Here is a 27,531-nt window from a genome sequence, read left to right as displayed (position 1 = left end):
CAGAATTTTGTTTTAAGGACAACCTTTTGAGGTGTAATACGGATGCGCTGTTTGGTTGGTACATGCCCTGCATTAGGTGTTATTTTTTTTCCATGGTATTCATTCACTTTAGAAATTATCTGCACCCTATTTGGACAGTGCAGCAACTGCTTTGTCTGCTTTGTTCTGTAGCAGGTAACAGTGCAGAGTCACTTAGTTGCTTATATGGAATGAAACCACCATCAGAATTAGTTCTCATGTTCATTTGAAGATCATGGCTACCGGATTTTATCCATTAGAATTAGCTCTCATATTCATTTTCAAGACCATGGTTTCGGATTTTAGCTTTTCTATAGGCGCCTACTGGAATAATGTATTTACCAGGCATTTTTAACTTCTATGTTACTAGGCATGTGAAATATGTTTAAAATTTATTATTTTACCTTGGAAATCGTCAACAGAGCAACCAACTCATGTAGCACTAGAAACTTTGCTATGTTGTACTACATTTTTTGTGGAATAATGTATACTCCGTTAATGGCATGTTTAACTTCTGGGTTACTAGGCATGTGAAATCTGTTTGAAATAATATTTTTTGAAAATATTTTTATCTTGGAAATCTTCAGTGAAGCAAGCAACTTATGTATAGCACTAAAAACTTCGCTTTGTTCTCGTAACACCGTTTGATGGAGGACTTTATTTAGGGGATGGAAGACTTATTTCCTTTGTTGATTGTTGCAGGAATCTGTAAGGTATTCACAATGGCGGAGGTCTTCAGGTGAGCAACCATGATGACGGTTGAAGAAGCCGCCGATGCTACCAGATTTCAGGTTTCTGCGTGATTTTTGGACTATTTACAAATCTTGAAGCAGATGTTCCACCTCCTGGTTCAGAATTTAACGTTCCTTGTGTTATTCTACCCTGAAACTCAGATTGCGAAGAGTGTGCCTGATGTTCTTTAGTTAAGCTTTTAGTTATGTTAATTATATATAAGTTCATTGGTGATATTTTCATTACAATGCATGGAACTTTTTTGTGTCAGCAATTGTTATGCAGATTTAAACCAGTGAACCAGTACGTCATGCTTTGACATTTGCTATGTGGACTTAGGACTTGCACCATTGTGCAGAAATGTCGTGTTCTATGGGTGCTGGGAGGAAGCTGTCGAGATGTATAGTTTGCATTGTGCCAACTCCAATAATGCACACAAATTCTCATCTTCCTCTCAAAGATTTGCAAGTAATATGTCAATTGAACATTGAGTTCGTTATCTAATGCAAAATTAGATACGTGCAAACTTCATAAGTAAAATTAGATACATGCAAACTTTATAAGTGACATATGCTATGTGCACTTCACATCTTGTGAACTTCACAAAAATGCGGGGACGTGTACTTCCTTTTTCAGAAAAAAAAATCATAGTTACAGATTTTCATGAGGTTAAAAAAGCTCAAGCAATCAGTTGACAATGTTAATATTGGTTATCCAAAATTCACAATCATCCATTTTGCAGTAAGATGTTTCAGTTGTCGATCTTTGTACAATTGACTTCTGTTTTGCCAACTTGACCATCGCAGATCTCAAACAAGTGAATCAAAGTTATGAAACTGCATGTGTGGCTGTTGTATAGTTGAGGCTGTTAAGCAAATCAGCTAGATATACCACATACAATAGAATCATGGGTAATAATCGACCTCCCACACCAGCCAGGTGACTACATTCACTGGTGCACTGCGAGAGAAAATGCTACCCATGTTGCTTTGGACTACATCCGTACTCTATAACATCATGGACGACCATAATTATCATGCTTTTTAAATCTCTTATAATTATCATGCTTTTTAAGTCACCAAGAGAAATCTACTTTCGGCACAGAAGTGAGCCCGCACCAAACAATGGCATGCCAGCAGCTAAATGCGAAAATGAATTCATACGGTAGACTAAGATTCTGGCAAACATATGTGACAATATTTTAAACATCATACAGTTGCACATGTATCCTCAGTGTCCATAAACTGAAGATCCAATAATCACATGCTGTAAGTCGCATGCAAGAACCACTTCATCATGGGCTAATGCCACAGGAGGCTACACCAGATGATCTAAGCTAGCAGTGAACGTACTGTGTTAATCTTAACTCTAATTAATTATAGGATAAATGAAGTTTACAACAGACAACCCACAGCCCACACACTTCAGTTCATTCAAAATAATAAAGCAGTCAACCGACACACTTTAGTTGTCTGGACCAAAATAAAGCACAGCTTCCTTTCCTCTCCTAATAAATATTTGCTTGCTGCACCGATAGAATAAACGCCTCTGACCAAACGCCCACTCTAGGAGGAAGCTGAGACAAGGCATCAACTAGTGCTGTCATGATCCTTTCGTCCCTTGCTGTCACGGTCCTTCTCTCCCTGTCCGTAAAAGAAAGAAAGAAAAAATCAATCAGTCAATGAGTATAATCAATGAGTATTGCCAACAAAAGAAACAAGGCATATGTTACCTTCTCTTTCTCTCCTGTTCACTGAATTCAAGTAGAGCCATTCCTACCTTGAATCCAGACTTTGCATCACTTATTCCCCTTATTATGCCATGGTAGGCCTTACATATTGCCTCTCTAACCTTGTTACTATGATCCTCATGAGGATCCTGATCGAGTTGAACAGCCTTTTCCATAACTAAAAGCTTTTCCATAACTGGAGGCAGGTACTTCTCAAACTTCTCACCAAGAGAAAGAGCAATCTGTCCAATGCTTGATAGAATTAGAGGTTGAAGTGTCAATTCTACCATACCTTGATACAGAACTTCCATAATATGATCAAAGCACGGCACAACTTCTTCCTCTTTTCCCTCTTTTCCCAAGACATGGCATATATCACATATAACTTCTAAATAAAGTGGAGAGAGTCGCTTCACACTGAAATATTGTAGCACCATAGGCATGTGTTGTCCAAAATCAGCACCAATGGCATGAGCAAGAGCACCAATGGCAAGGGCTGCTCCATTACGTGCACTTGTACTCTCACGGGTTAAGAGAGGGCACAATAACAGCAACAAACATTTAGCAGACCCCTCAAGTGTATCTCCAAGCTTGTGGATTAAGACTTCAACTAGACCACACAACAAGACCTCAAGTTGGTTCTTCCTCTGAAGAGATGAAATTGCACCATGACCATGAAGCACAATGTTGAATCTCCTCATGATATGAGACATCAAGCCCATAAGAGCCTCCCAAACTTGTAAGTCCCGGGTGTCACTAACTTCCACAATCTCACTCAATGCTTTATAAGGAGATGCTAGGAAACTAAAAGGGGTCTCCCTAGCCAGATCGGAAGCACGCATGAGAGCATCAATAAGAGGCTTAACAAAAGGTGAAAGCTCACATGAATTTGACTTTGACCCTGACTTTGCATCTTCTCCATAACCTCGTGCAAGAAAATATAGAGCTCCATGCACTTCAATGGACACTTGAGGGACATCACAGCTCCTCTCTATCAAGAGCTCCATGATCCTATCCAGGGACACCACCTCATTTCTCATGATTCTATGTGCATCCACAAGCTCAAACAGCCGCCCAAGAGTCCATGCAGCCCTGCCTCTTACACCTTCCGCCTGATATTCCATCAAGGCAAGCAATAAATCAACTAGAGGAGCAAGCTGCTTGACTGAGGGACCTTCGAGGATAAAACCTAATGGAGACAATGCAGCTATCTTATGTGGCCCATTCATGTTCTCCTCAACAAAATGCATCACAGTGGGGACAACTCCACCCTTCAGAATTCTAGCTGCAAGGCCTAGGCATGTCATGGAAATGACTTGTAAAGTCTCATCTTCCTCTTGTTCCCAATTGTCTTCAAGGTTTACTCCCTTTTGTTCCACATTTTCATCTCCCTCTTCTTCTTGTTCCCCGGTCAGAGAAATGTTTCCATCTCCCTCATCTTCATCTCCCTGTTTCCAAATGTCCATTTGTTCTAAATCCCTCTCTTCTTCATTTAAGTAAGTTTGTAGGAGAAGTGGGACCAATGAATAGAGAAGACCAGTAAAGTAAGATTCATCTTTATCTTCTTTTTCTTCTTCTTCTTCTTCTTCTTCTTCTTCTTCTTCTTCTTCTTCTTCTTCTTCTAGCCAATCAATCTCTTTTTCGCAAATAGTGATCCACAACTTGATACATTGGACTTTAAGTGATTCCACATCTCCATTCAAAGCTTGCATTGTAATACGCATCAGCACTTCTACGTCGGGTTCGAATTTGGTATGACAAGTGGATGCAATTGCAACGAGGCACTCAAATGCTGCCTCTGGGATCTCTGTTCCAGATGTTCTATAAGCCACAGCAAAAACTGCCTCTATAGCACCTCTCCAATCATGGCCTTCAAACTTAGTAAACTCAAAAATGTTGTGTAAAGCTTTAAGGGCTGCCAGATGGACTTGAGAACCTAGCACCTCGTCGTTCAGTGCACTGATGACACTAGCAATAACATCATCCACTTGATCCCGCTTGACAACGTTAGGGATCTTTGCCTTGAAGATATACTGGAGCACCTCTAGAGTTGCTTGCTTTAGGGAAGAAGATAAACTTGCCATGTTGTCCATTAATTTACCAACAAGGTCCAGCCACTGATTCCGGGGTATCTCCATGCATGCAACCCTCGCAATAACTTCTGCAATAACTTTTGACGAGGGGTGCCTTGAATGAGATGGCCTTGAATCAATTTCTAGTGTCATGAGCAAGTTATTCTTAATCTCTAATCGGATAGATTTATCCACGCTGAGCCATTTTAGACAAATTAGATCCTTGTGTGCATCCTTGAGTGCAGGATCCTTCGAGTCCAAGGAGTTCTTAAGGGTGATGGCAGCAAGTACCCTAGACTCTTCTGGAATCCCCTCCCTCACGAGCTCAGATGATAAATATAGCAGAAAGTTGGGAAGATCACGATTTTGGAGCCGCTTTAGCATGTCTTCTCCTATTGACCTTATGTTGTTATCTGGGTTGGAAGCATGTGTGAGAGCATCATTTACATCAATTGATTCATCCATATCACCTTTCTTGGGCAAGTCCCCCCAGCAAACATCCAAGATAGAAAAAAAACAAATTAACCCCCCAAAGTAAGGTATGTAAGAACCAAATAAATGGATGGAGAACTAATTGCTATGTTACTTGGAACATATAACCATAGTTGGAAGAAGAAATAAAAACTTCATTAGCAGGAGCCTTGAAGTCACAACTAAAATACTACGAGTAAAATAACTAAAATACTAGGACTAAATAACTATAATAGGAGGGACTAAAATAACTTAAAATACTAGGACTTAAATATTAGTAGGAGAAAATTACAAGAAAACTAGTAATCATAGTCAAACGGAAGAAACTTGAAGAACAAAATTTAGAAGAAAATAGTCATAGTTAAGTCATATACATCCCAAGACATGAAACAAAGAAAGCACTGAACAAGATAATTCTTAATAGTATAAACTAGAAAAAATAACTAAAAGCATCATTCTTGATAGCTTAAAGATAGATAGTATCCCTTGCTAATAATCATAGTCTACAACAAAAACAAAAAACTAGGAGCAAATTTACAGCAAAGCCTCCAGCACAAAGGGCTATAATACTACCATGAAGTATAGTGTAAATACAAAATGAGTCTAATTAGTACTACAACACAAAGACAGAGAGAGGACCATTATGCCTTATAGCAAAAATTGATGGATAAATGCCTATATCTATAAAACTTATACAAAACATATCTTAAAGCAAAAATATATACAAAGTACCAAATGGACTGGGCTAGTTTTAGTTCCAAAGGGTAGTGCATGAACATCCTTTAACTAAGATTAAAAAACTAATAATTCAAACGGGAGCAATATAAGCTAAACCAAAAAATCCTCTAACCACGATTAATCAAGAACTAATAATCGGGGCATATAAGCTACACAGAACTACGAATGAGGGACCTTAAGAGGAACATCAACGTGAGGAGAGAAAAAACAGGTTAACTATACCTAACTATCCCCAGAACCAAAAGAGCACAACCACCTCCCCAAAGCAACAACAAATCAACCTTCCCTAGATTGTTGTCCCTGGTCACTTAATGTAATATGGGATCATCACTGTCAAAACTTAAACTTCTTAGAAGACCTGGCCTTGCAATTAGAGATGAGAGTGGTGAGGAGCTAGCCAGGCGGCGATTAGAGGTAAGGATCCAATAGATCTTACCAGAAAAAGGAGGACGCCGGCCGTTTCCAGTCGTGCGCCTCCGCTAGCTCGGGAGTTCGATTGCGGTGTGTCAGTAGCTCAAGAACTGGCGGCGGCGAGCGGATGTCCAAGGGAAGCCCTAAAGAGTTCGAGGCGGCGAGCGGATGTCCAAGGGAAACCCTATAAGTAAATTCTACGGTGTCTCAGTCACGTTCCAAGCCGTTGGATGGATGTTGCTTTAAGATTCGCGAAGCGCTGCCGACTTTCGCTTTCGGCCTGTTTAGGGATGCGCGATGGGCTGGATGCGAGGGAGGGGGTGTACTTTTCTTTTGTCGGCTGGGCTTTTCCGACCGGGCAATCTGTGGGACAGGCTATTGTCATGGATGAGCAATGCTACACCTACGGGAAGCTACAAAAACTTTTACGTAATTGCCGCCGGGGCACACCGCTGAAATCAGAGGGGGGCGGTTAATTAGGAGTGGATGGTTCATTAGACGAGTAAGAATAGGACAAGTCAGCACGTAAGCTCAGTACGTAAAAATCTGTACGTAAGTCTAGCATTTTTGGTCATGGATACCCCTCAAAAAAAAAGGCTATTGTCATGGATCCCCTAATAAGAGCTCCTACTCCGCGCCTTCAGCGCCAACTAACCAACGGCGTTTCCTAAACGGCGCCCGTAGCGCTCGTTTCTTTGTTATTTACAAACTGGCGCACACCCTTTTGCCACGTTGGGCCGGCCCAGTTTCACTTTTTTTTTCTGTTTCTAAACTGCAAAAAACAGTCGAGCGCTGGATTCAAACCTGCAACATGCCAGATTTAGTGATCGACCCAATAGCCACCCCGCCACATCACATGGTGTCATTAGATTCAGGTCTATAATTATTTTCTTCTTTCTTCATATTCTTTTTTTTTCTCTGTCCATTTTGTCTTTCTTTTTTCAAATTCGTGAACTTTTTCTTCAAATAGATAACTTTTTTCAAAATACAAAAACGTTTTTTCGAAGTCATAAACTTCTTTTCCAAACCGATGAACTCTTTTTCAAATTCGTTGAACCTTTTTCAAATCTTTTGTGAACTTTTTTCAAAATTGATGAACATGTTTCAAAGTTGATGAACTTTTTTCAAATTCGTGAACTTTTTCCAAAATTAGATGAACATTTAAAAAAAATCTGTGAGCATTTTGTTTCGATTTTCTTGTCAAAATGACGACTTTATTCAAATTCGATGAACTTTTTTCAAAATCGTTGAACTTTTTTTTCAAATTCGATGAACTATTTTCAAAATTTATGAACTTTTCTTAAAATTCATGAACTTTTTTATATTTTTGTGAACTTTTTAAATTCAATGAAGTTTTTTTAGATGCACGAATATTTTCAAATTCATAGACTTTTTTTAATGCACAATGTTTTTTTCTAAATTCATGAACTTATTTTTATTAGTGATTTTTTCTAAATTCATGAACTTGTTTCAATGCTTTGGAAACTCAACGGTGCATTGTTCAAACGATGAGTGGTCAGGTCACGCGAACGACCGTGCGATACTCTCCCAGCAAAAAAAAAAAGACCGTGCGATGCGTCTGGAGCGAGCTGCCTGTAGAACGATCGATCGAGCGGTCGCTGGTCTTTGATGGGCCGGCCCAATACACCAGGCGCGTGAGCGCCGGCTGGTCAAGTGGCGCTTAAGGCGCCCTTTAGGAGCTCCCCCAACCAACTGGCTCTTCCCAAAAAAGAAAAGAAAAAAACTAACCAACTGACTGTCGCAGCACCGCCTTGCTGGGCTGGCCCACGAACGGGTAACACGAGTGGACAAAAAAATCCTAAAAAGGTGGCAACACCAGGATTCGAACTCACGCCTTTGCTTTCTAAGCCCGCTTAGCTAGTAGAACCACCTACCACTTTTGGTCGGTAGTGCCTCGACAGTATAATTAAGGACGATATGGGCTGCGTGGTTCCAAAAAAGTGAAAGTTCAAGATTAATAAAAAGTTTGCAATTTTTTTCAAAATAGAAAAGGCTCACGTATTCAAAAAAGTTGACAAATAATGAAAATTGTTCACAAAATTTCAAAAAGATCACTAATTTTAGAAAATTCCGTTTGTTTGAAAACAGTTCACAGATTTGAAAAAGTTCACGTGAATGGCGGGTGGTGTCCTCGTACGGGGGATTTGAAAAAGCTCGATTAGTGATGTTTGTTTAAATAGAAAACCGACGGTAGGGTTTCCTTCGCCGCCGCGCCGCCATGCCGTCGCTTCCGGCAGCCCTCGCCACCATCTTCCGTCCCCAATCGCCGTTGTAGTCCTCCCCCGCCGGTAAATAGCCTTGACGGAGCCCTAGCCACCGTCTCCCTGGAGCACGGCGCCCGCCGATATTCACGATGGAGCGCCGGTGGACGTCCTGATCGTGGGCGAGGACCCCGCCGAGGCGACTAACCTCGCCACCGCGCGACTCCCCTAGCATCTCTGCCATCGCCTCGCGCTGCCGTGTGCAAGGACCAAGGATACCACCGGCTCTCCTTGATATCTCTGTCTCCACTCTCCCGAGGTGCGAGGACTTCGCCGGCGTCAAAGCCACTGCCGGGCGGGACGCGCAGACGCCCGAGGGGCGCGGCGCTCCTCTCCTGGTGCAGCGCACAAGGGAAGGAGGAGGGGATCGAGCTGCCGGCACACCACCCGCCGTTCGCCCCTGGTCCAGACTTTGTCGGAACTCCATCTGTCGGTTCTGCACTTAGGTATTCACTAAAGGAAACCTTGCAATTTCCTGATATATCTTCATGGTTGTTGAAGCCAAGCTAACATCTCATCTGCTTTTTAATTACGCCCTATCCCAACCTGAAAATTCCTATTTATATGACTAATGAATCCTGTGTCAAGACTAAGTATGTACGAACAGTTTTGCAAAATTTACTTTCTTTAACTGATGGTCTGGAGTAGTGTCTTATACGTGGTTAGATAATGCGGTGGGGAATTTTTCTCATGTACATCTTATATATCAGAAAATGTTGCGCTCGGAATGATCTGTGCCAGTTATTAGTGTTTGTGGTCATGTGTTTCCTGTAGATCAAATATATATTTGCAATTTTGGATCAGTATACGAGCTTTGAAATTCAGAATTGCATTTACTGTTTTTCTTTTTGGCGCAGAAAGAAGTAGTTAGTGTTAAACATATGGTAGACCGAGCGACTTACCAATGACAATTTGTCTGGAGATCTCTGATGTTTTCTGTACACTTCTGTGGTTGAAAACCTGAAACGATTTGTGTAACTGATAGGTCTGTTGCTTTACTCCTACACTGCTTAATTAACCTGCGATTAATTTCGATATTTGATTTTTGGCAAGCAGATCATTGGACTATAGATTATTGATCATGCATGAAATGTTGTAAAGGAAAATAATCTACATTTGCATGCTTGATTTGAAGACTTGCTAGCTGGGTGAAGAAGCTTTCTGACAAACATCCAAATAACTCTAATAGGCCAAGTTGAGCATATGTTAAATGGTCTAGATGACATGGATGGTATTGAGGATGTGCGTTTTGATGAGCTCATAGGCATGCAAGGCGTAGTATTTCACTTGGTTGGGAACGCAATTACAGTAAGCATCTCTTCTTTGTCTTATTTTAGTTAGACAAATGTGTTTCCTTCAGGTTTACATGTATTTGTACAGATATTCTGACTAATATTTTCATGCTATGCAAAATACTAGACCTTGTTTCCTCATAAGCTATGGTTGAACAGCATTTGTATTGATTATCTTTAGTCTTTACTATGTTCCCTCCATATAGTTAGCCAGTTAGATACCTTATCTTGGCTTCCACGTTAACATGATGTTCAGCACTTTTATCTGTCACATATGACATGTCTATCTTTATTTCTTTTTCCCTTTATTGGTGTCTCATTTCACTCCCAGAAATGTCATGTTAATAAGTGGCATGAGGGAAATATGTTTTTTCCAAAAATTTAGAAGCATTTAGGAGTCTTCATGTGTCCATAAAAATTGTTCTATGTATGTGTGTTTTGTGTGTTGTCGCATGCTTGTGCTGCTTGCACATCTGGCCGAAGATCAAGTCAAGATGCTTAGCTCATGTACTTGTTTCTCTGTACATTCAGATTCACATTCAAATTCTTTCAGGAAATTCACCGTACAAACCACCCTTTTATTTAGAGAAAAAATACACTACAAAGTTCCATATTTGCTCATGTCTATTTTGAACTCGCGGCTCTCGGAGGGCCTCAGTTGACGACGTCGCGCAGCGGCAGGGCGGTGGTTCACCGACGACGATGGCGGCGCTCCAGCCGCCCATCTTCTCCTCCCCATTCTTCATTTTATAGCCCCCACCTCCACCCAAATGGTTTTCCACCATTGCCCCTCACAAACATGCCTCTGCCGCCTATGCCCCTATCCCGCCTACTTCTCCAAGGTTGCCCACCCTCCGGGTGCCTGCCCCTTAGTCACCACCCCATGCGGCGCCCCCCACTTATCAGCCACTGTCCCCAGATGACCATTGCACACCACAACTCGCCTCTCTCAGTTTCTATACCCCGCAGCTCGCCACCTCCCTGGCGTGAAATTAGAGTGTTACGGAAAAATCAAGAGATATGGAGGAACAAAGATTGCTCATTGTAATTCAGTTGCTAAACTAAACCATGTAACTCGATCAGGTTTCGCCTTACACATAGCTAAATGTTTGAGTGATAGTTATACTACACTAGCATCTATATTCAAATTTGACAGAAATAGCAATAAAACCTATTAATTTTGAAAGGATGCAGAAAATATTGTTGTTTGGATCTATTGCACAACGCAAAAAAGGTAAAATCAGTGTAAGCTTTTTAAAGGTCCCATTTTTTCCTTAAAAAGTTTGACTGTTGTTTCACATGACAAATCTATCCTCAAATGCATCAACATTCCTACGTGGAACAAATGCATTGGCATATCATGTGCATGGGAAGACGTGTGGTACTATGGCAGTTTGTTTTATTTGTTTCTTTCTATGTTGATACAGGTAACTTCAGCACATATATCACAATGGATGACAAGTATATGTATAAATTTAGATTTTGTCCAATCTGTTGTACATTGCATTGCTATTTCTTCAGTCGGTGTAATTTTTTAACCATGGTAACAACGCTCAATTTGCCTAGCTCAAATGATGTTGAAGCTGAGAAGCAACAGTAGGTAGAATACATTGGTCTGAATTTTTGCACCAAGATTCAAATAATACCACAGCTCATATGATGCACAATATTTCTGAAAATATAGGAGCCTATGGTCAGATTTAGGTTAGGACTTGGGACAACGAGAATAAATATGACATATCCCGTACCGGCGTCCCGAAGAATCCTACTCTCAATTGGTCCATCATTTTTGTCATTAGCAGCCCGTCATTTTTCTCCCGCTGCAATGCACGGGCATTTGTGCTAGTAATAATAAAGCACGGGTTGAGCCTCTCGGGTTCACCGTCGCGCACCTTTTGCAAAAAAGCCCATGTGTTTTTCGGTAATTGAACCCGCGGTACTTTTTAAAGTGGATATCTGTGAGAAAACGTTTCGTTTTTATAGAAAGAACCATGTGGTTTTGAGTATTCAACCTTGCGTTGCTCTCGTTTTGGGGTTGCTTGATGCAGAGCGTCGGCGATGGCTGAAGCTTGCAGGGGCCGAATACGTGCACGACGGGGGCTGGGGAGGCTGATCCGGAGACGGGTGGCGAGGCGGGGGTCGCCGGTGACGACGAGGAAGGCCAGAGCGCGGCTTCCCGTACGGATCCATGGCATCCGCGGGTCTTGGGCAGAAATGGGACGGGGTGGTGAGGGAGAGAAGTGAGAAAGGAGGGGCGGTGCGGCGACATGAGGTCAGACGAGGTTGCGGTGGCGCAGTGCAGGGTACAGCCGCGGCGGTGGTGGCCATGCGCGTCATGGGGACGGAGGCGAGCGGCTCGGCCATGGTGCCGCGATGAAGCAGGAGAGCAGGAGCATTGAGGTGAGGCGAGGAAGAGCGAGGCCGGCGGCGGTGCAACCTCGCCGGGGTGGGGCGGAACCTGAAGGAAATATGTCCTAGAGGCAATAATAAAGTTATTATTTATTTCCTTATATCATGATAAATGTTTATTATTCATGCTAGAATTGTATTAACCAGAAACATAATACATGTGTGAATACATAGACAAACAGAGTGTCACCAGTATGCCTCTACTTGACTAGCTCGTTAATCAAAGATGGTTATGTTTCCTAACCATGAACAAAGTGTTGTTATTTGATTAACGAGGTCACATCATTAGTTGAATGATCTGATTGACATGACCCATTCCATTAGCTTAGCACCCGATCGTTTAGTATGTTGCTATTGCTTTCTTCATGACTTATACATGTTCCTATGACTATGAGATTATGCAACTCCCATTTGCCGGAGGAACACTTTGGGTGCTACCAAACGTCACAACGTAATTGGGTGATTATAAAGGAGCATTACAGGTGTCTCCAAAGGTACATGTTGGGTTGGCGTATTTCGAGATTAGGATTTGTCACTCCGATTGTCGGAGAGGTATCTCTGGGCCCTCTCGGTAATGCACATCACATAAGCCTTGCAAGCATTGCAACTAATGAGTTAGTTGCGGGATGTTGTATTACAGAACGAGTAAAGAGACTTGCCGGTAACGAGATTGAACTAGGTATTGGATACCGACGATCGAATCTCGGGCAAGTAACATACCGATGACAAAAGGAACAACGTATGTTGTTGTGCGGTCTGACCGATAAAGATCTTCGTAGAATATGTAAGAGCCAATATGGGCATCCAGGTCCCGCTATTGGTTATTGGCCGGAGATTTGTCTCAGTCATGTCTGCATTGTTCTCGAACCGTAGGGTCCGCACGCTTAACGTTATGATGACAGTTATTATGAGTTTATGCATTTTGATGTACCAAAGTTAGTTCGGAGTCCCGGATGTGATCACGGACATGACGAGGAGTCTCAAAATGGTCGAGACATAAATATTGATATATTGGACGACTATATTCGGACACCGGAAGCATTCCGGGTGATTTCGGAGAAAACCGGAGTGCCGGAGGGGTTACCGGAACCCCCCGGGGAAGTAATGGGCCTTATTGGGCCTGAGGGGAGAGAGAGGGCAGCATCCCAAGAGGTGGCGCCCCCCCCCCTCATGGGAGTCCGAATTGGACTAGGAGGGGAGGGCGCGGCCCCCCTTTCCCTCTCCTTCTCCCTCTCTTTCCTTCCCCCCCAAGTCTCCTAGTTGGACTAGGAAAGGGGAGTCCTACTCCCACTAGGAGGAGGACTCCTCCTCCCTTGGCGCACCCCATAGGCCGGCGGCCTCCCCCTTGCTCCTTTATTTACAGGGGTAGGGGGCACCCTAGAACACACAAGTTGATCCTCGTGATCGTTCCTTAGCCGTGTGCGGTGCCCCCTGCCACCATATTCCACCTCGGTCATATCGTTGTAGTGCTTAGGCAAAGCCCTGCGTCGGTGGAACATCATCATCGTTACCATGCCGTTGTGCTGACGGAACTCATCCCCGAAGCTTTGCTGGATTGGAGCCTGGGGAGCGTCATCGAGCTGTACGTGTGCTAAGAACTCGGAGGTGCTGGAGTAACGGTGCTTGGATCGGTCGGATCGGGAAGAAGACGTACGACTACTTCTTCTATGTTGTGTCAACGCTTCCGTTGCGATCTACAAGGGTACATAGATCATACTCTCCCCTCTCGTTGCTATGCATCACCATGATCTTGCGTGTGCGTAGGAAATTTTTTGAAATCACTACGTTACCCAACAGTGGTATCAGAGCCAAGTTTTATGGTTTGATGTTATATGCACGAGTAGAACACAAGTGAGTTGTGGGCGATATAAGTCATACTGCCTACCAACATGTCATACTTTGGTTCGGCGGTATTGTTGGACGAGACGACCCGGACCAACATTACGCGTACGCTTACACGAGACCGGTTCTCCCGATGTGCTTTGCACATAGGTGGCTTGCGGGCGACTGTCTCTCCAACTTTAGTTGAACCGAGTGTGGCTACGCCCGGTCCTTGCGAAGGTTAAAACGGAGTCTATTTGACAAACTATCGTTGTGGTTTTGATGCGTAGGTGAGATTGGTTCTTACTTAAGCCCGTAGCAGCCACGTAAAACTTGCAACAACAAAGTAGAGGACGTCTAACTTGTTTTTGCAGGGCATGTTGTGATGTGATATTGCCAAGACATGATGCTAAATTTTATTGTATGAGATGATCATGTTTTGTAACCGAGTTATCGGCAACTGGCAGGAGCCATATGGTTGTCGCTTTATTGTATGCAATGAAATTGCGATGTAATGCTTTACTTTATTACTAAGCGGTAGTGATAGTCGTGGAAGCATAAGATTGGCGAGACGACAACGATGCTACGATGGAGATCAAGGTGTCGCGCTGGTGAAGATGGTGATCATGACGGTGCTTCGAAGATGGAGATCACAAGCACAAGATGATGATGGCCATATCATATCACTTATATTGATTGCATGTGATGTTTATCTTTTTTATGCATCTTATCTTGCTTTGTTTGACGGTAGCATTATAAGGTGATCTCTCACTAATTATTAAGAAGTGTTCTCCCTGAGTATGCACTGTTGCCAAAGTTCGTCGTGCCCAGACACCACGTGATGATCGGGTGTGATAAGCTCTACGTCCATCTACAACGGGTGCAAGCCAGTTTTGCACACACAGAATACTCGGGTTATACTTGACGAGCCTAGCATATGCAGATATGGCCTCGGAATACGGAGACCGAAAGGTCGAGCGTGAATCATATAGTAGATATGATCAACATAATGATGTTCACCATTGAAGACTAATCCATTTCACGTGATGATCAGTTATGGTTTAGTTGATTTGGATCACGTGATCACTTAGAAGATTAGAGGGATGTCTATCTAAGTGGGAGTTCTTAAGTAATATGATTAATTGAACTTTAATTTATCATGAACTTAGTCCTGGTAGTATTAGCATAACTATGTTGTGGATCAATAGCTCGCATTGTTGCTTTCATATGTTTATTTTGATATGTTCCTAGAGAAAATTGTGTTGAAAGATGTTAGTAGCAATGATGCGGATTGGATCCGTGATCTGAGGTTTATCCTCATTGCTACACAGAAGAATTATGTCCTTGATGCACCGCTAGGTGACGGGCCTATTGCAGGAGCAGATGCAGACGTTATGAACGTTTGGCTAGCTCAATATGATGACTACTTGATAGTTTAGTTCACCATGCTTAACAGCTTAGAATTGGGACTTCAAAGACGTTTTGAACATCATGGACCATATGAGATGTTCCAGGAGTTGAAGTTAATATTTCAAGCAAATACCCGAGTTGAGAGATATGAAGTCTCCAACAAGTTCTATAGCTAAAAGATGGAGGAGAATCGCTCAACTAGTGAGCATGTGCTCAGATTGTCTGGGTACTACAATCGCTTGAATCAAGTGGGAGTTAATCTTCCAGATAAAATAGTGATTGACAGAATTCTCTAGTCACCATCACCAAGTTAGTAGAACTTCGTGATGAACTATAATATGCAAGGGATGACAAAAGTAATTCCCAAGCTCTTCGTGATGCTGAAATCGACGAAGGTAGAAATCAAGAAAAACATCAAGTGTTGATGGTTAACAAGACCACTAGTTTCAAGAAAAGGGCAAAGGGAACAAGGGGAACTTCAAGAAGAACGGCAAGCAAGTTGCTGCTCAAGTGAAGAAGCCCAAGTTTGGTCCTAAGCCTGAGACTAAGTGCTTCTACTGCAAAGGGACTGGTCACTAGAAGCGGAACTACCCCAAGTGATTGGCGGATGAGAAGGATGGCAAAGTGAACATAAGTATATTTGATATACATCTTATTGATGTGTACTATACTAGTGTTTATAGCAACCCCTCAGTATTTGATACTAGTTCAGTTGCTAAGATTAGTAACTCGAAACGGGAGTTGCAGAATAAACAGAGACTAGTTAAGGATGAAGTGACGATGTGTGTTGGAAGTGGTTCCAAGATTGATATGATCATCATCGCACACTCCCTATAATTTCGGGATTAGTGTTGAACCTAAATAAGTGTTATTTGGTGTTTGCGTTCAGCATGAATATGATTTGATGATGTTTATTGTAATACGGTTATTCATTTAAGTAAGAGAATAAATTGTTGTTCTGTTTACATGAATAAAACCTTATATGGTTACACACCCAATGAAAATAGTTCGTTGGATCTCGATCGTAGTGATACACATAATCATAATATTGAAACCAAAAGATGCAAAGTTAATAATGATAGTGCAACTTATTTGTGGCACTGCCGTTTAGGTCATATTGGTGTAAAGCGCATGAAGAAACTCCATGCTGATAGACTTTTGGAATCACTTGATTATGAATCAGTTGATGCTTGCGAACCATGCCTCATGGGCAAGATGACTAAGACTCCGTTCTTTGGAACAATGGAGCGAGCAACAGATTTGTTGGAAATCATACATACTGATGTATGTGGTCCGATGAATATTGAGGCTCGCAACAGGTATCATTATTTTCTGATCTTCACAGATGATTTGAGCAGATATGAGTATATCTACTTGATGAAACATAAGTCTGAAACATTTGAAAAGTTCAAAGAATTTCAGAGTGAAGTGAAAAATCATCGTAATAAGAAAATAAAGTTTCTACGATCTGATCGTAGAGAAGAGTATTTGAGTTACGAGTTTGGCCTTCAGTTAAAAACAATGTGAAATAGTTTTACTACTCACGCCACCTGGAACACCACAATGTAATGGTGTGTCTGAACGTCATAATCGTACTTTATTAGATATGGTGCGATCTATGATGTATCTTACAGATCTACCACTATTGTTTTGGGGTTATGCATTAGAGACAGCTGCATTCACGTTAAATAGGGCACCATTTAAATCCGTTGAGACGACACCGTATGAACTATGGTTTGGCAAGAAACCTAAGCTGTCATTTCTGAAAGTTTGGGGCTGCGATGCTTATGTGAAAAAGCTTCAACCTGATAAGCTCGAACCCAAATTGGAGAAATGTGTCTTCATAGGATATCCAAAGGATACTATTGGATACACCTTCTATCACAGATCCGAAGGCAAGACTTTTGTTGCTAAATTCGGAAACTTTCTAGAGAAGGAGTTTCTCTCGAAAGAAGTGAGTGGGAGGAAAGTAGAACTTGACGAGGTAACTGTACCTGCTCCCTTACTGGAAAGTAGTACATCACAGAAAACTGTTTCAGTGACACCTACACCAGTTAGTGAGGAAGCTAATGATAATGATCATGAAACTTCAGATTAAGATACTACTGAACCTCGTAGATCAACCAGAGTGAGATCCGCGCCAGAATGGTACGGTAATCCTGTTCTGGAAGTCATGCTACTAGATCATGATGAACCTACGAACTATGAAGAACCGATGGTGAGCCCAGATACCGCGAAATGGTTAGAGGCCATGAAATCTGAGATATGATCCATGTATGAGAACAAAGTTTGGACTTTGGTTGACTTGCCCGATGATCGGCAAGCAATTGAGAATAAATGGATCTTCAAGAGGAAGACGGACGCTGATAGTAGTGTTACTATCTACAAAGCTAGAATTGTCGCAAAAGGTTTTCGACAAGTTCAAGGTGTTGACTACGATGAGAGCTTCTCACTCGTATCTATGCTTGAGTCTGTCCGAATCATGTTAGTAATTGCCGCATTTTATGAAATCTGGCAAATGGATAAACAAAACTGCATTACTTAATGGATTTATTAAAGAAGAGTTGTATATGATGCAACCAGAAGGTTTTGTCAACCCGAAAGGTGCTAACAAAATGTGCAAGCTCCAGCGATCCATCTATGGACTGGTGCAAGCCTCTCAGAGTTGGAATAAACGCTTTGATGAGTTGATCAAAGCATATAGTTTTATACAGACTTTCAGAGAAGCCTGTATTTACAAGAAAGTGAGTGGGAGCTCTGTAGCATTTCTGATATTATATGTGGATGACATATTACTAATTGGAAATGATATAGAATTTCTGGATATCATAATAAGAGTTTTTCAATGAAAGACCTCGGTGAAGCTGCTTACATATTAGGCATAAAGATCTATAGAGATAGATCAAGACGCTTAATTGGACTTTCACAAAGCACATACCTTGACAAGATTTTGAAGAAGTTCAAAATGGATCAAGCAAAGAAAGGGTTCTTGCCTGTGTTACAAGGTGTGAAGTTGAGTCAGACTCAATGCCCGACCACTGCAGAAGATAGAGAGAAAATGAAAGATGTTCCCTATGCATCAGCCATAGGCTCTATCATGTATGCAATGCTGTGTACCAGACCTGATGTGTGCTTTGCTATAAGTTTAGCAGGGAGGTACCAAAGTAATCCAGGAGTGGATCACTGGACAGCGGTCAAGAACATCCTAAAATACCTGAAAAGGACTAAGGATATGTTTCTCGTATATGGAGGTGACAAAGAGCTCATCGTAAAAGGTTACATTGATGCGAGCTTTGACACTGATCCGGACGATTCTAAATCGCAAACCGGATACGTGTTTACATTAAACGGTGGAGCTGTCAGTTGGTGCAGTTCTAAACAAAGCGTCGTAGCGGGATCTACATGTGAAGTGGAGTACATAGCTGCTTCGGAAGCAGCGAACGAAGGAGTCTGGATGAAGGAGTTCATATCCGATCTAGGTGTCATATCTAGTGCATCGGGTCCAATGAAAATCTTTTGTGACAATACTGGTGCAATTGCCTTGGCAAAGGAATCCAGATTTCACAAGAGAACCAAGCACATCAAGAGACGCTTCAATTCCATCCGGGATCTAGTCTAGGTGGGAGACATAGAGATGTGCAAGATACATACGGATCTGAATGTTGCAGATCCGTTGACTAAGCCTCTTCCATGAGCAAAACATGATCAGCACCAAGGCTCCATGGGTGTTAGAATCATTACTGTGTAATCTAGATTATTGACTCTAGTGCAAGTGGGAGACTGAAGGAAATATGCCCTAGAGACAATAATAAAGTTATTATTTATTTCCTTATATCATGATAAATGTTTATTATTCATGCTAGAATTGTATTAACCGGAAACATAATACATGTGTGAATACATAGACAAACAGAGTGTCACTAGTATGCCTCTACTTGACTAGCTCGTTAATCAAAGATGGTTATGTTTCCTAACCATGAACAAAGTGTTGTTATTTGATTAACGAGGTCACATCATTAGTTGAATGATCTGATTGACATGACCCATTCCATTAGCTTAGCACCCGATCGTTTAGTATGTTGCTATTGCTTTCTTCATGACTTATACATGTTCCTATGACTATGAGATTATGCAACTCCCGTTTGCCGGAGGAACACTTTGGGTGCTACCAAACGTCACAACGTAACTGGGTGATTATAAAGGAGCATTACAGGTGTCTCCTGTTGGGGAACGCAGTAATTTCAAAAAAATTCCTACGCACACGCAAGATCATGGTGATGCATAGAAACGAGAGGGGAGAGTGTTGTCTACGTACCCACGCAGACCGACTGCGGAAGCGTGGACGCAACGTAGAGGAAGTAGTCGTACGTCTTCGCGATCCGACCGATCCAAGCACCGATACTCCGGCACCTCCGAGTTCTTAGCACACGTACAACTCGATGATGATCCCCGGGCTCCGATCCAGCAAAGCGTCGGGGAAGAGTTCCGTCAGCACGACGGTGTGGTGACGATCTTGATGTTCTACCATCGCAGGGCTTCGCCTAAGCACCGCTACAATATGATCGAAGTGGAATATGGTGGCAGGGGGCACCGCACATGGCTAAGGAACGATCTCAAGGATCAACTTGTGTGTCTAGAGGTGCCCCCTGCCTCCGTATATAAAGGAGCCAAGGGGGAGGGGGCCGCCGGCCAGGAGGAGGGCGCAGGAGGAGTCCTACTCCTACCGGGAGTAGGACTCCCCCCCCCAATCCTAGTTGGACTAGGATTCCCCGAGGGGGAAAGAGAGAGAGGGGGGCCGGCCACCTCTCCTAGTCCTAATAGGACTAGGGGAGGGGGGAGGCGCGCGGCCACCTTGGGCTGCCCCTTTCTCCTTTCCACTAAAGCCCATTAAGGCCCATATGGCTCCCGGGGGGTTCCGGTAACCTCCCGGTACTCCGGTGAAATCCCGATTTCACCCGGAACACTTCCGATAACCAAACATAGGCTTCCAATATATCAATCTTTATGTCTCGACCATTTCGAGACTCCTCGTCATGTCCATGATCACATCCGGGACTCCGAACAATCTTCGGTGCATCAAAATGCATAAACTCATAATAACTGTCATCGTAACGTTAAGCGTGCGGACCCTACAGTTCGAGAACAATGTAGACATGACCGAGACACGTCTCCGGTCAATAACCAATAGCGGGACCTGGATGCCCATATTTTATCGGTCAGACCGCATAACAACATACGTTGTTCCCTTTGTCATCGGTATGTTACTTGCCCGAGATTCGATCGTCGGTATCCAATACCTAGTTCAATCTCGTTACCGGCAAGTCTCTTTACTCGTTCCGTAATACATCATCCCGCAACTAACTCATTAGTTGCAATGCTTGCAAGGCTTATGTGATGTGCATTACCGAGAGGGCCCAGAGATACCTCTCCGACAATCGGAGTGACAAATCCTATTCTCGAAATACGCCAACCCAACATCTACCATTTGAGACACCTGTAGAGCTCCTTTATAATCACCCAGTTACGTTGTGATGTTTGGTAGCACACAAAGTGTTCCTTCGGCAAACGGTAGTTGCATAATCTCATAGTCATAGGAACATGTATAAGTCATGAAGAAAGCAATAGCAACATACTAAACGATCGGGTGCTAAGCTAATGGAATGGGTCATGTCAATCAGATCATTCAACTAATGATGTGACCTCGTTAATCAAATAACAACACTTTGTTCATGGTTAGGAAACATAACCATCTTTGATTAACGAGCTAGTCAAGTAGAGGCATACTAGTGACACTAAGTTTGTCTATGTATTCACACATGTATTATGTTTTCGGTTAATAGAATTCTAGCATGAATAATAAACATTTATCATGATATAAGGAAATAAATAATAACTTTATTATTGCCTCTAGGGCATATTTCTTTCAGTCTCCCACTTGCACTAGAGTCAATAATCTAGATTACACAGTAATGATTCTAACACCCATGGAGCCTTGGTGCTGATCATGTTTTGCTCATGGAAGAGGCTTAGTCAACGGGTCTGCAACATTCAGATCCGTATGTATCTTGCAAATTTCTATGTTTCCCACCTGGACTAGATCCCGGATGGAATTGAAGCGTCTCTTGATGTGTTTGGTCCTCTTGTGAAATCTAGATTCCTTTGCCAAGGCAATTGCACTAGTATTGTCACAAAAGATTTTCATTGGACCCGATGCACTAGGTATGACATCTAGATCGGATATGAACTCCTTCATCCAGACTCCTTCGTTCGCTGCTTCCGAAGATGTACTCCGCTTCACATGTAGATCCCGCTACGACGCTTTGTTTAGAACTGCACCAACTGATAGCTCCACCGTTTAATGTAAACACGTATCCGGTTTGCGATTTAGAATCATCCGGATCAGTGTCAAAGCTTGCATCAACGTAACCTCTTACGGTGAGCTCTTTGTCACCTCCATATACGAGAAACATATCCTTAGTCCTTTTCAGGTATTTCAGGATGTTTTTGACCGCTGTCCAGTGATCCACTCCTGGATTACTTTGGTACCTCCCTGCTAAGCTTATAGCAAGGCACACATCAGGTCTGGTACACAGCATTGCATACATGATAGAGCCTATTGCTGAAGCATAGGGAACATCTTTCATTTTCTCTCTATCTTCTGCAGTGGTCGGGCATTGAGTCTGACTCAACTTCACACCTTGTAACACAGGCAAGAACCCTTTCTTTGCTTGATCCATTTTGAACTTCTTCAAAATCTTGTCAAGGTATGTGCTTTCTGAAAGTCCAATTAAGCGCCTTGATCTATCTCTATAGATCTTTATGCCTAATATGTAAGCAGCTTCACCGAGGTCTTTCATTGAAAAACTCTTATTCAAGTATCCCTTTATGCTATCCAGAAATTCTATATCATTTCCAATCAGTAATATGTCATCCACATATAATATCAGAAATGCTACAGAGCTCCCACTCACTTTCTTGTAAATACAGGCTTCTCCGAAAGTCTGTATAAAACCAAATGCTTTGATCACACTATCAAAGCGTTTATTCCAACTCCGAGAGGCTTGCACCAGTCCATAAATGGATCGCTGAAGCTTGCACACTTTGTTAGCTCCCTTTGGATCGACAAAACCTTCCGGTTGCATCATATACAACTCTTCTTCCAGAAATCCATTCAGGAATGCAGTTTTGACATCCATCTGCCAAATTTCATAATCATAAAATGCGGCAATCGCTAACATGATTCGGACAGACTTAAGCATCGCTACGGGTGAGAAAGTCTCATCGTAGTCAACCCCTTGAACTTGTCGAAAACCTTTTGCGACAAGTCGAGCTTTGTAGACAGTAACATTACCATCAGCGTCAGTCTTCTTCTTGAAGATCCATTTATCCTCAATTGCTTGCCGATCATCGGGCAAGTCAACCAAAGTCCATACTTTGTTCTCATACATGGATCCCATCTCAGATTTCATGGCTTCAAGCCATTTTGCGGAATCTGGGCTCACCATCGCTTCTTCATAGTTCGTAGGTTCATCATGATCTAGCAGCATAATTTCCAGAACAGGATTACCGTACAACTCTGGTGCGGATCTTGCTCTGGTTGATCTATGAGGTTCAGTAGTATCTTGTCCTGAAGTTTCTTGATCATCATCATTAGCTTCCTCACTAATTGGTATAGGTGTCGCAGAAACAGTTTTCTGTGATGTACTACTTTCCAATAAGGGAGCAGGTACAGTTACCTCGTCAATTTCTACTTTCCTCCCACTCACTTCTTTCGAGAGAAACTCCTTCTCTAGAAAGGATCCATTCTTAGCAACGAATGTCTTGCCTTCGGATCTGTGATAGAAGGTGTACCCAACTGTCTCCTTTGGGTATCCTATGAAGACACATTTCTCCGATTTGGGCTCGAGCTTATCAGGTTGAAGCCTTTTCACATAAGCATCGCAACCCCAAACTTTAAGAAATGACAACTTTGGTTTCTTGCCAAACCATAGTTCATAAGGCGTCGTCTCAACGGATTTTGATGGTGCCCTATTTAACGTGAATGCGACCGTCTCTAAAGCATAACCCCAAAACGATAGCGGTAAATCAGTAAGAGACATCATAGATCGCACCATATCTAGTAAAGTATGATTATGACGTTCGGACACACCATTACGCTGTGGTGTTCCGGGTGGCGTGAGTTGTGAAACTATTCCGCATTGTTTCAAATGTACACCAAACTCGTAACTCAAATATTCTCCTCCACGATCAGATCGTAGAAACTTTATTTTCTTGTTACGATGATTTTCAACTTCACTCTGAAATTCTTTGAACTTTTCAAATGTTTCAGACTTGTGTTTCATTAAGTAGATATACCCATATCTGCTTAAGTCATCTGTGAAGGTGAGAAAATAACGATATCCGCCACGAGCCTCAATATTCATCGGACCACATACATCGGTATGTATGATTTCCAATAAATCTGTTGCTCTCTCCATAGTACCGGAGAACGGCGTTTTAGTCATCTTGCCCAAGAGGCACGGTTCGCAAGTACCAAGTGATTCATAATCAAGTGGTTCCAAAAGTCCATCAGTATGGAGTTTCTTCATACGCTTTGTACCGATATGACCTAAACGGCAGTGCCACAAATAAGTTGCACTATCATTATCAACTCTGCATCTTTTGGCTTCAACATTATGAATATGTGTGTTACTACTATCGAGATTTATCAAAAATAGACCACTCCTCAAAGGTGCATGACCATAAAAGATATTACTGATATAAATAGAACAACCATTATTCTGTGATTTAAATGAATAACCGTCTCGCATTAAACAAGATCCAGATATAATGTTCATGCTCAACGCTGGCACCAAATAACAATTATTTAAGTCTAATATTAATCCCGAAGGTAGATGTAGAGGTAGCGTGCCGACCGCGATCACATCGACTTTGGAACCGTTTCCCACGCGCATCGTCACCTCGTCCTTCGCCAGTGTTCGCTTAATCCTTAGTCCCTGTTTCGAGTTGCAAATATTAGCAACAGAACCAGTATCAAATGCCCAGGTGCTACTACGAGCTCTAGTAAGGTACACATCAATAACATGTATATCACATATACCTTTGTTCACCTTGCCATCCTTCTTATCCGCCAAATACTTGGGGCAGTTCCGCTTCCAGTGACCAGTCTGCTTGCAGTAGAAGCACTCAGTTTCAGGTTTAGGTCCAGACTTGGGTTTCTTCTCCTGAGTAGCAACTAGTTTGCCGTTCTTCTTGAAGTTCCCCTTCTTCTTCCCTTTGCCTTTTTTCTTGAAACTAGTGGTCTTGTTAACCATCAACACTTGATGCTCCTTCTTGATTTCTACCTCCGCATCTTTCAGCATTGCGAAGAGCTCGGGAATAGTCTTGTTCATCCCTTGCATATTATAGTTCATCACGAAGCTCTTGTAGCTTGGTGGCAGTGATTGGAGAATTCTGTCAATGACGCAATCATCTGGAAGATTAACTCCCATCTGAATCAAGTGATTATTATACCCAGACATTTTGAGTATATGCTCACTGACAGAACTGTTCTCCTCCATCTTGCAGCTATAGAACTTATTGGAGACTTCATATCTCTCAATCCGGGCATTTGCTTGAAATATTAACTTCAACTCCTGGAACATCTCATATGCTCCATGACGTTCAAAACGTCGTTGAAGTCCCGATTCTAAGCCGTAAAGCATGGCACACTGAACTATCGAGTAGTCATCAGCTTTGCTCTGCCAGACGTTCATAACATCTGGTGTTGCTCCAGCAGCAGGCCTGGCACCTAGTGGTGCTTCCAGGACGTAATTCTTCTGAGCAGCAATGAGGATAATCCTCAAGTTACGGACCCAGTCCGTGTAATTGCTACCATCATCTTTCAACTTTGCTTTCTCAAGGAACGCATTAAAATTCAACGGAACAACAACACGAGCCATCTATCTACAATCAACATAAACAAGCAAGATACTATCAGGTACTAAGTTCATGATAAGTTTAAGTTCAATTAATCAAATTACTTAAGAACTCCCACTTAGATAGACATCCCTCTAATCCTCTAAGTGATCACGTGATCCAAATCAACTAAACCATAACCGATCATCACGTGAGATGGAGTAGTTTTCAATGGTGAACATCGTTATGTCGATCATATCTACTATATGATTCACGCTCGACCTTTCGGTCTCCGTGTTCCGAGGCCATATCTGCATATGCTAGGCTCGTCAAGTTTAACCTGAGTATTCTGCATGTGCAAAAACTGGCTTGCACCCGTTGTAGATGGACGTAGAGCTTATCACACCCGATCATCACGTCGTGTCTGGGCACGACGAACTTTGGCAACGGTGCATACTCAGGGAGAACACTTCTTGATAATTTAGTGAGAGATCATCTTATAATGCTACCGTCAATCAAAGCAAGATAAGATGCATAAAAAAGATAAACATCACATGCAATCAATATAAGTGATATGATATGGCCATCATCATCTTGTGCTTGTGATCTCCATCTTCGAAGCACCGTCATGATCACCATCGTCACCGGCGCGACACCTTGATCTCCATCGTAGTATCGTTGTCGTCTCGCCAATCTTATGCTTCCACGACTATCGCTACCGCTTAGTGATAAAGTAAAGCATTACATCGCGATTGCATTGCATACAATAAAGCGACAACCATATGGCTCCTGCCAGTTGCCGATAACTCGGTTACAAAACATGATCATCTCATACAATAAAATTCATCATCATGCTTGACCATATCACATCACAACATGCCCTGCAAAAACAAGTTAGACGTCCTCTACTTTGTTGTTGCAAGTTTTACGTGGCTGCTACGGGCTTAAGCAAGAACCAATCTCACCTACGCATCAAAATCACAACGATAGTTTGTCAAATAGACTCCGTTTTAACCTTCGCAAGGACCGGGCGTAGCCACACTTGGTTCAACTAAAGTTGGAGAGACAGTCGCCCGCAAGCCACCTATGTGCAAAGCACGTCGGGGTAACCGGTCTCGCGTAAGTGTACGCGTAATGTTGGTCCGGGTCGTCTCGTCCAACAATGCCGCCGAACCAAAGTATGACATGCTGGTAGGCAGTATGACTTATATCGCCCACAACTCACTTGTGTTCTACTCGTGCATATAACATCAAACCATAAAACCTAGGCTCGGATGCCACTGTTGGGGAACGCAGTAATTTCAAAAAATTTCCTACGCACACGCAAGATCATGGTGATGCATAGCAACGAGAGGGGAGAGTGTTGTCTACGTACCCACGCAGACCGACTGCGGAAGCGTGGACGCAACGTAGAGGAAGTAGTCGTACGTCTTCCCGATCCTACCAATCCAAGCACCGATACTCCGGCACCTTCGAGTTCTTAGCACACGTACAGCTCGATGATGATCCCCGGGCTCCGATCCAGCAAAGCGTCGGGAAAGAGTTCCGTCAGCACGACAGCGTGGTGACGATCTTGATGTTCTACCATCGCAGGGCTTCGCCTAAGCACCGCTACAATATGATCGAAGTGGAATATGGTGGCAGGGGGCACCGCACATGGCTAAGAAATGATCTCAAGGATCAACTTGTGTGTCTAGAGGTGCCCCCTGCCTCCGTATATAAAGGAGCCAAGGGGGAGGGGGCCGCCGGCCAGGAGGAGGGTGCAGGAGGAGTCCTACTCCTACCGGGAGTAGGACTCCCCCCCAATCCTAGTTGGACTAGGATTCCCCGAGGGAGAAAGAGAGAGAGGGGGGCCGGCCACCTCTCCTAGTCCTAATAGGACTAGGGGAGGGGGGAGGCGCGTGGCCACCTTGGGCTGCCCCTTTCTCCTTTCCACTAAAGCCCATTAAGGCCCATATGGCTCCCGGGGGTTCCGGTAACCTCCCGGTACTCCGGTAAAATCCCGATTTCACCAGGAACACTTTCGATAACCAAACATAGGCTTCCAATATATCAATATTTATGTCTCGACCATTTCGAGACTCCTCGTCATGTCCATGATCACATCCGGGACTCCGAACAATCTTCGGTACATCAAAATGCATAAACTCATAATAACTGTCATCGTAACGTTAAGCGTGCGGACCCTACGGTTCGAGAATAATGTAGACATGACCGAGACACGTCTCCGGTCAATAACCAATAGCGGG

General features: G+C 42.8%; 1 protein-coding gene across 6 annotated transcripts; it reads right to left on the bottom strand.

Annotated features, from left to right (window-relative positions):
• Positions 1-1,925: 1,925 nt before the first annotated feature.
• LOC119356295 (importin subunit beta-1-like) lies at positions 1,926-6,340 on the bottom strand. 6 transcript variants are annotated; one of them, XM_037623238.1, is made up of 3 exons: positions 6,197-6,340; positions 2,483-6,118; positions 1,926-2,393 (listed from the first exon to the last, which is right to left on the bottom strand). In XM_037623238.1, the coding sequence occupies exons 2-3, from the start codon at positions 5,014-5,016 to the stop codon at positions 2,258-2,260; spliced, it is 2,670 nt and encodes an 889-aa protein (XP_037479135.1). In that variant the 5' UTR covers positions 5,017-6,118; positions 6,197-6,340; the 3' UTR covers positions 1,926-2,257. The 6 variants fall into 6 exon arrangements, with proteins under 6 accessions (XP_037479135.1, XP_037479136.1, XP_037479139.1 ...); XM_037623239.1 differs by having other exon boundaries at positions 2,483-6,090; XM_037623242.1 differs by having other exon boundaries at positions 2,483-5,025.
• Between the last annotated feature and the right edge of the window lie 21,191 nt (positions 6,341-27,531).

This window comes from Triticum dicoccoides, chromosome 2A (genome assembly GCF_002162155.2).
Source record: "Triticum dicoccoides isolate Atlit2015 ecotype Zavitan chromosome 2A, WEW_v2.0, whole genome shotgun sequence".
Lineage (NCBI taxonomy): Eukaryota > Viridiplantae > Streptophyta > Magnoliopsida > Poales > Poaceae > Triticum > Triticum dicoccoides.
This window is presented reverse-complemented; position numbering and strand designations above follow the sequence as displayed.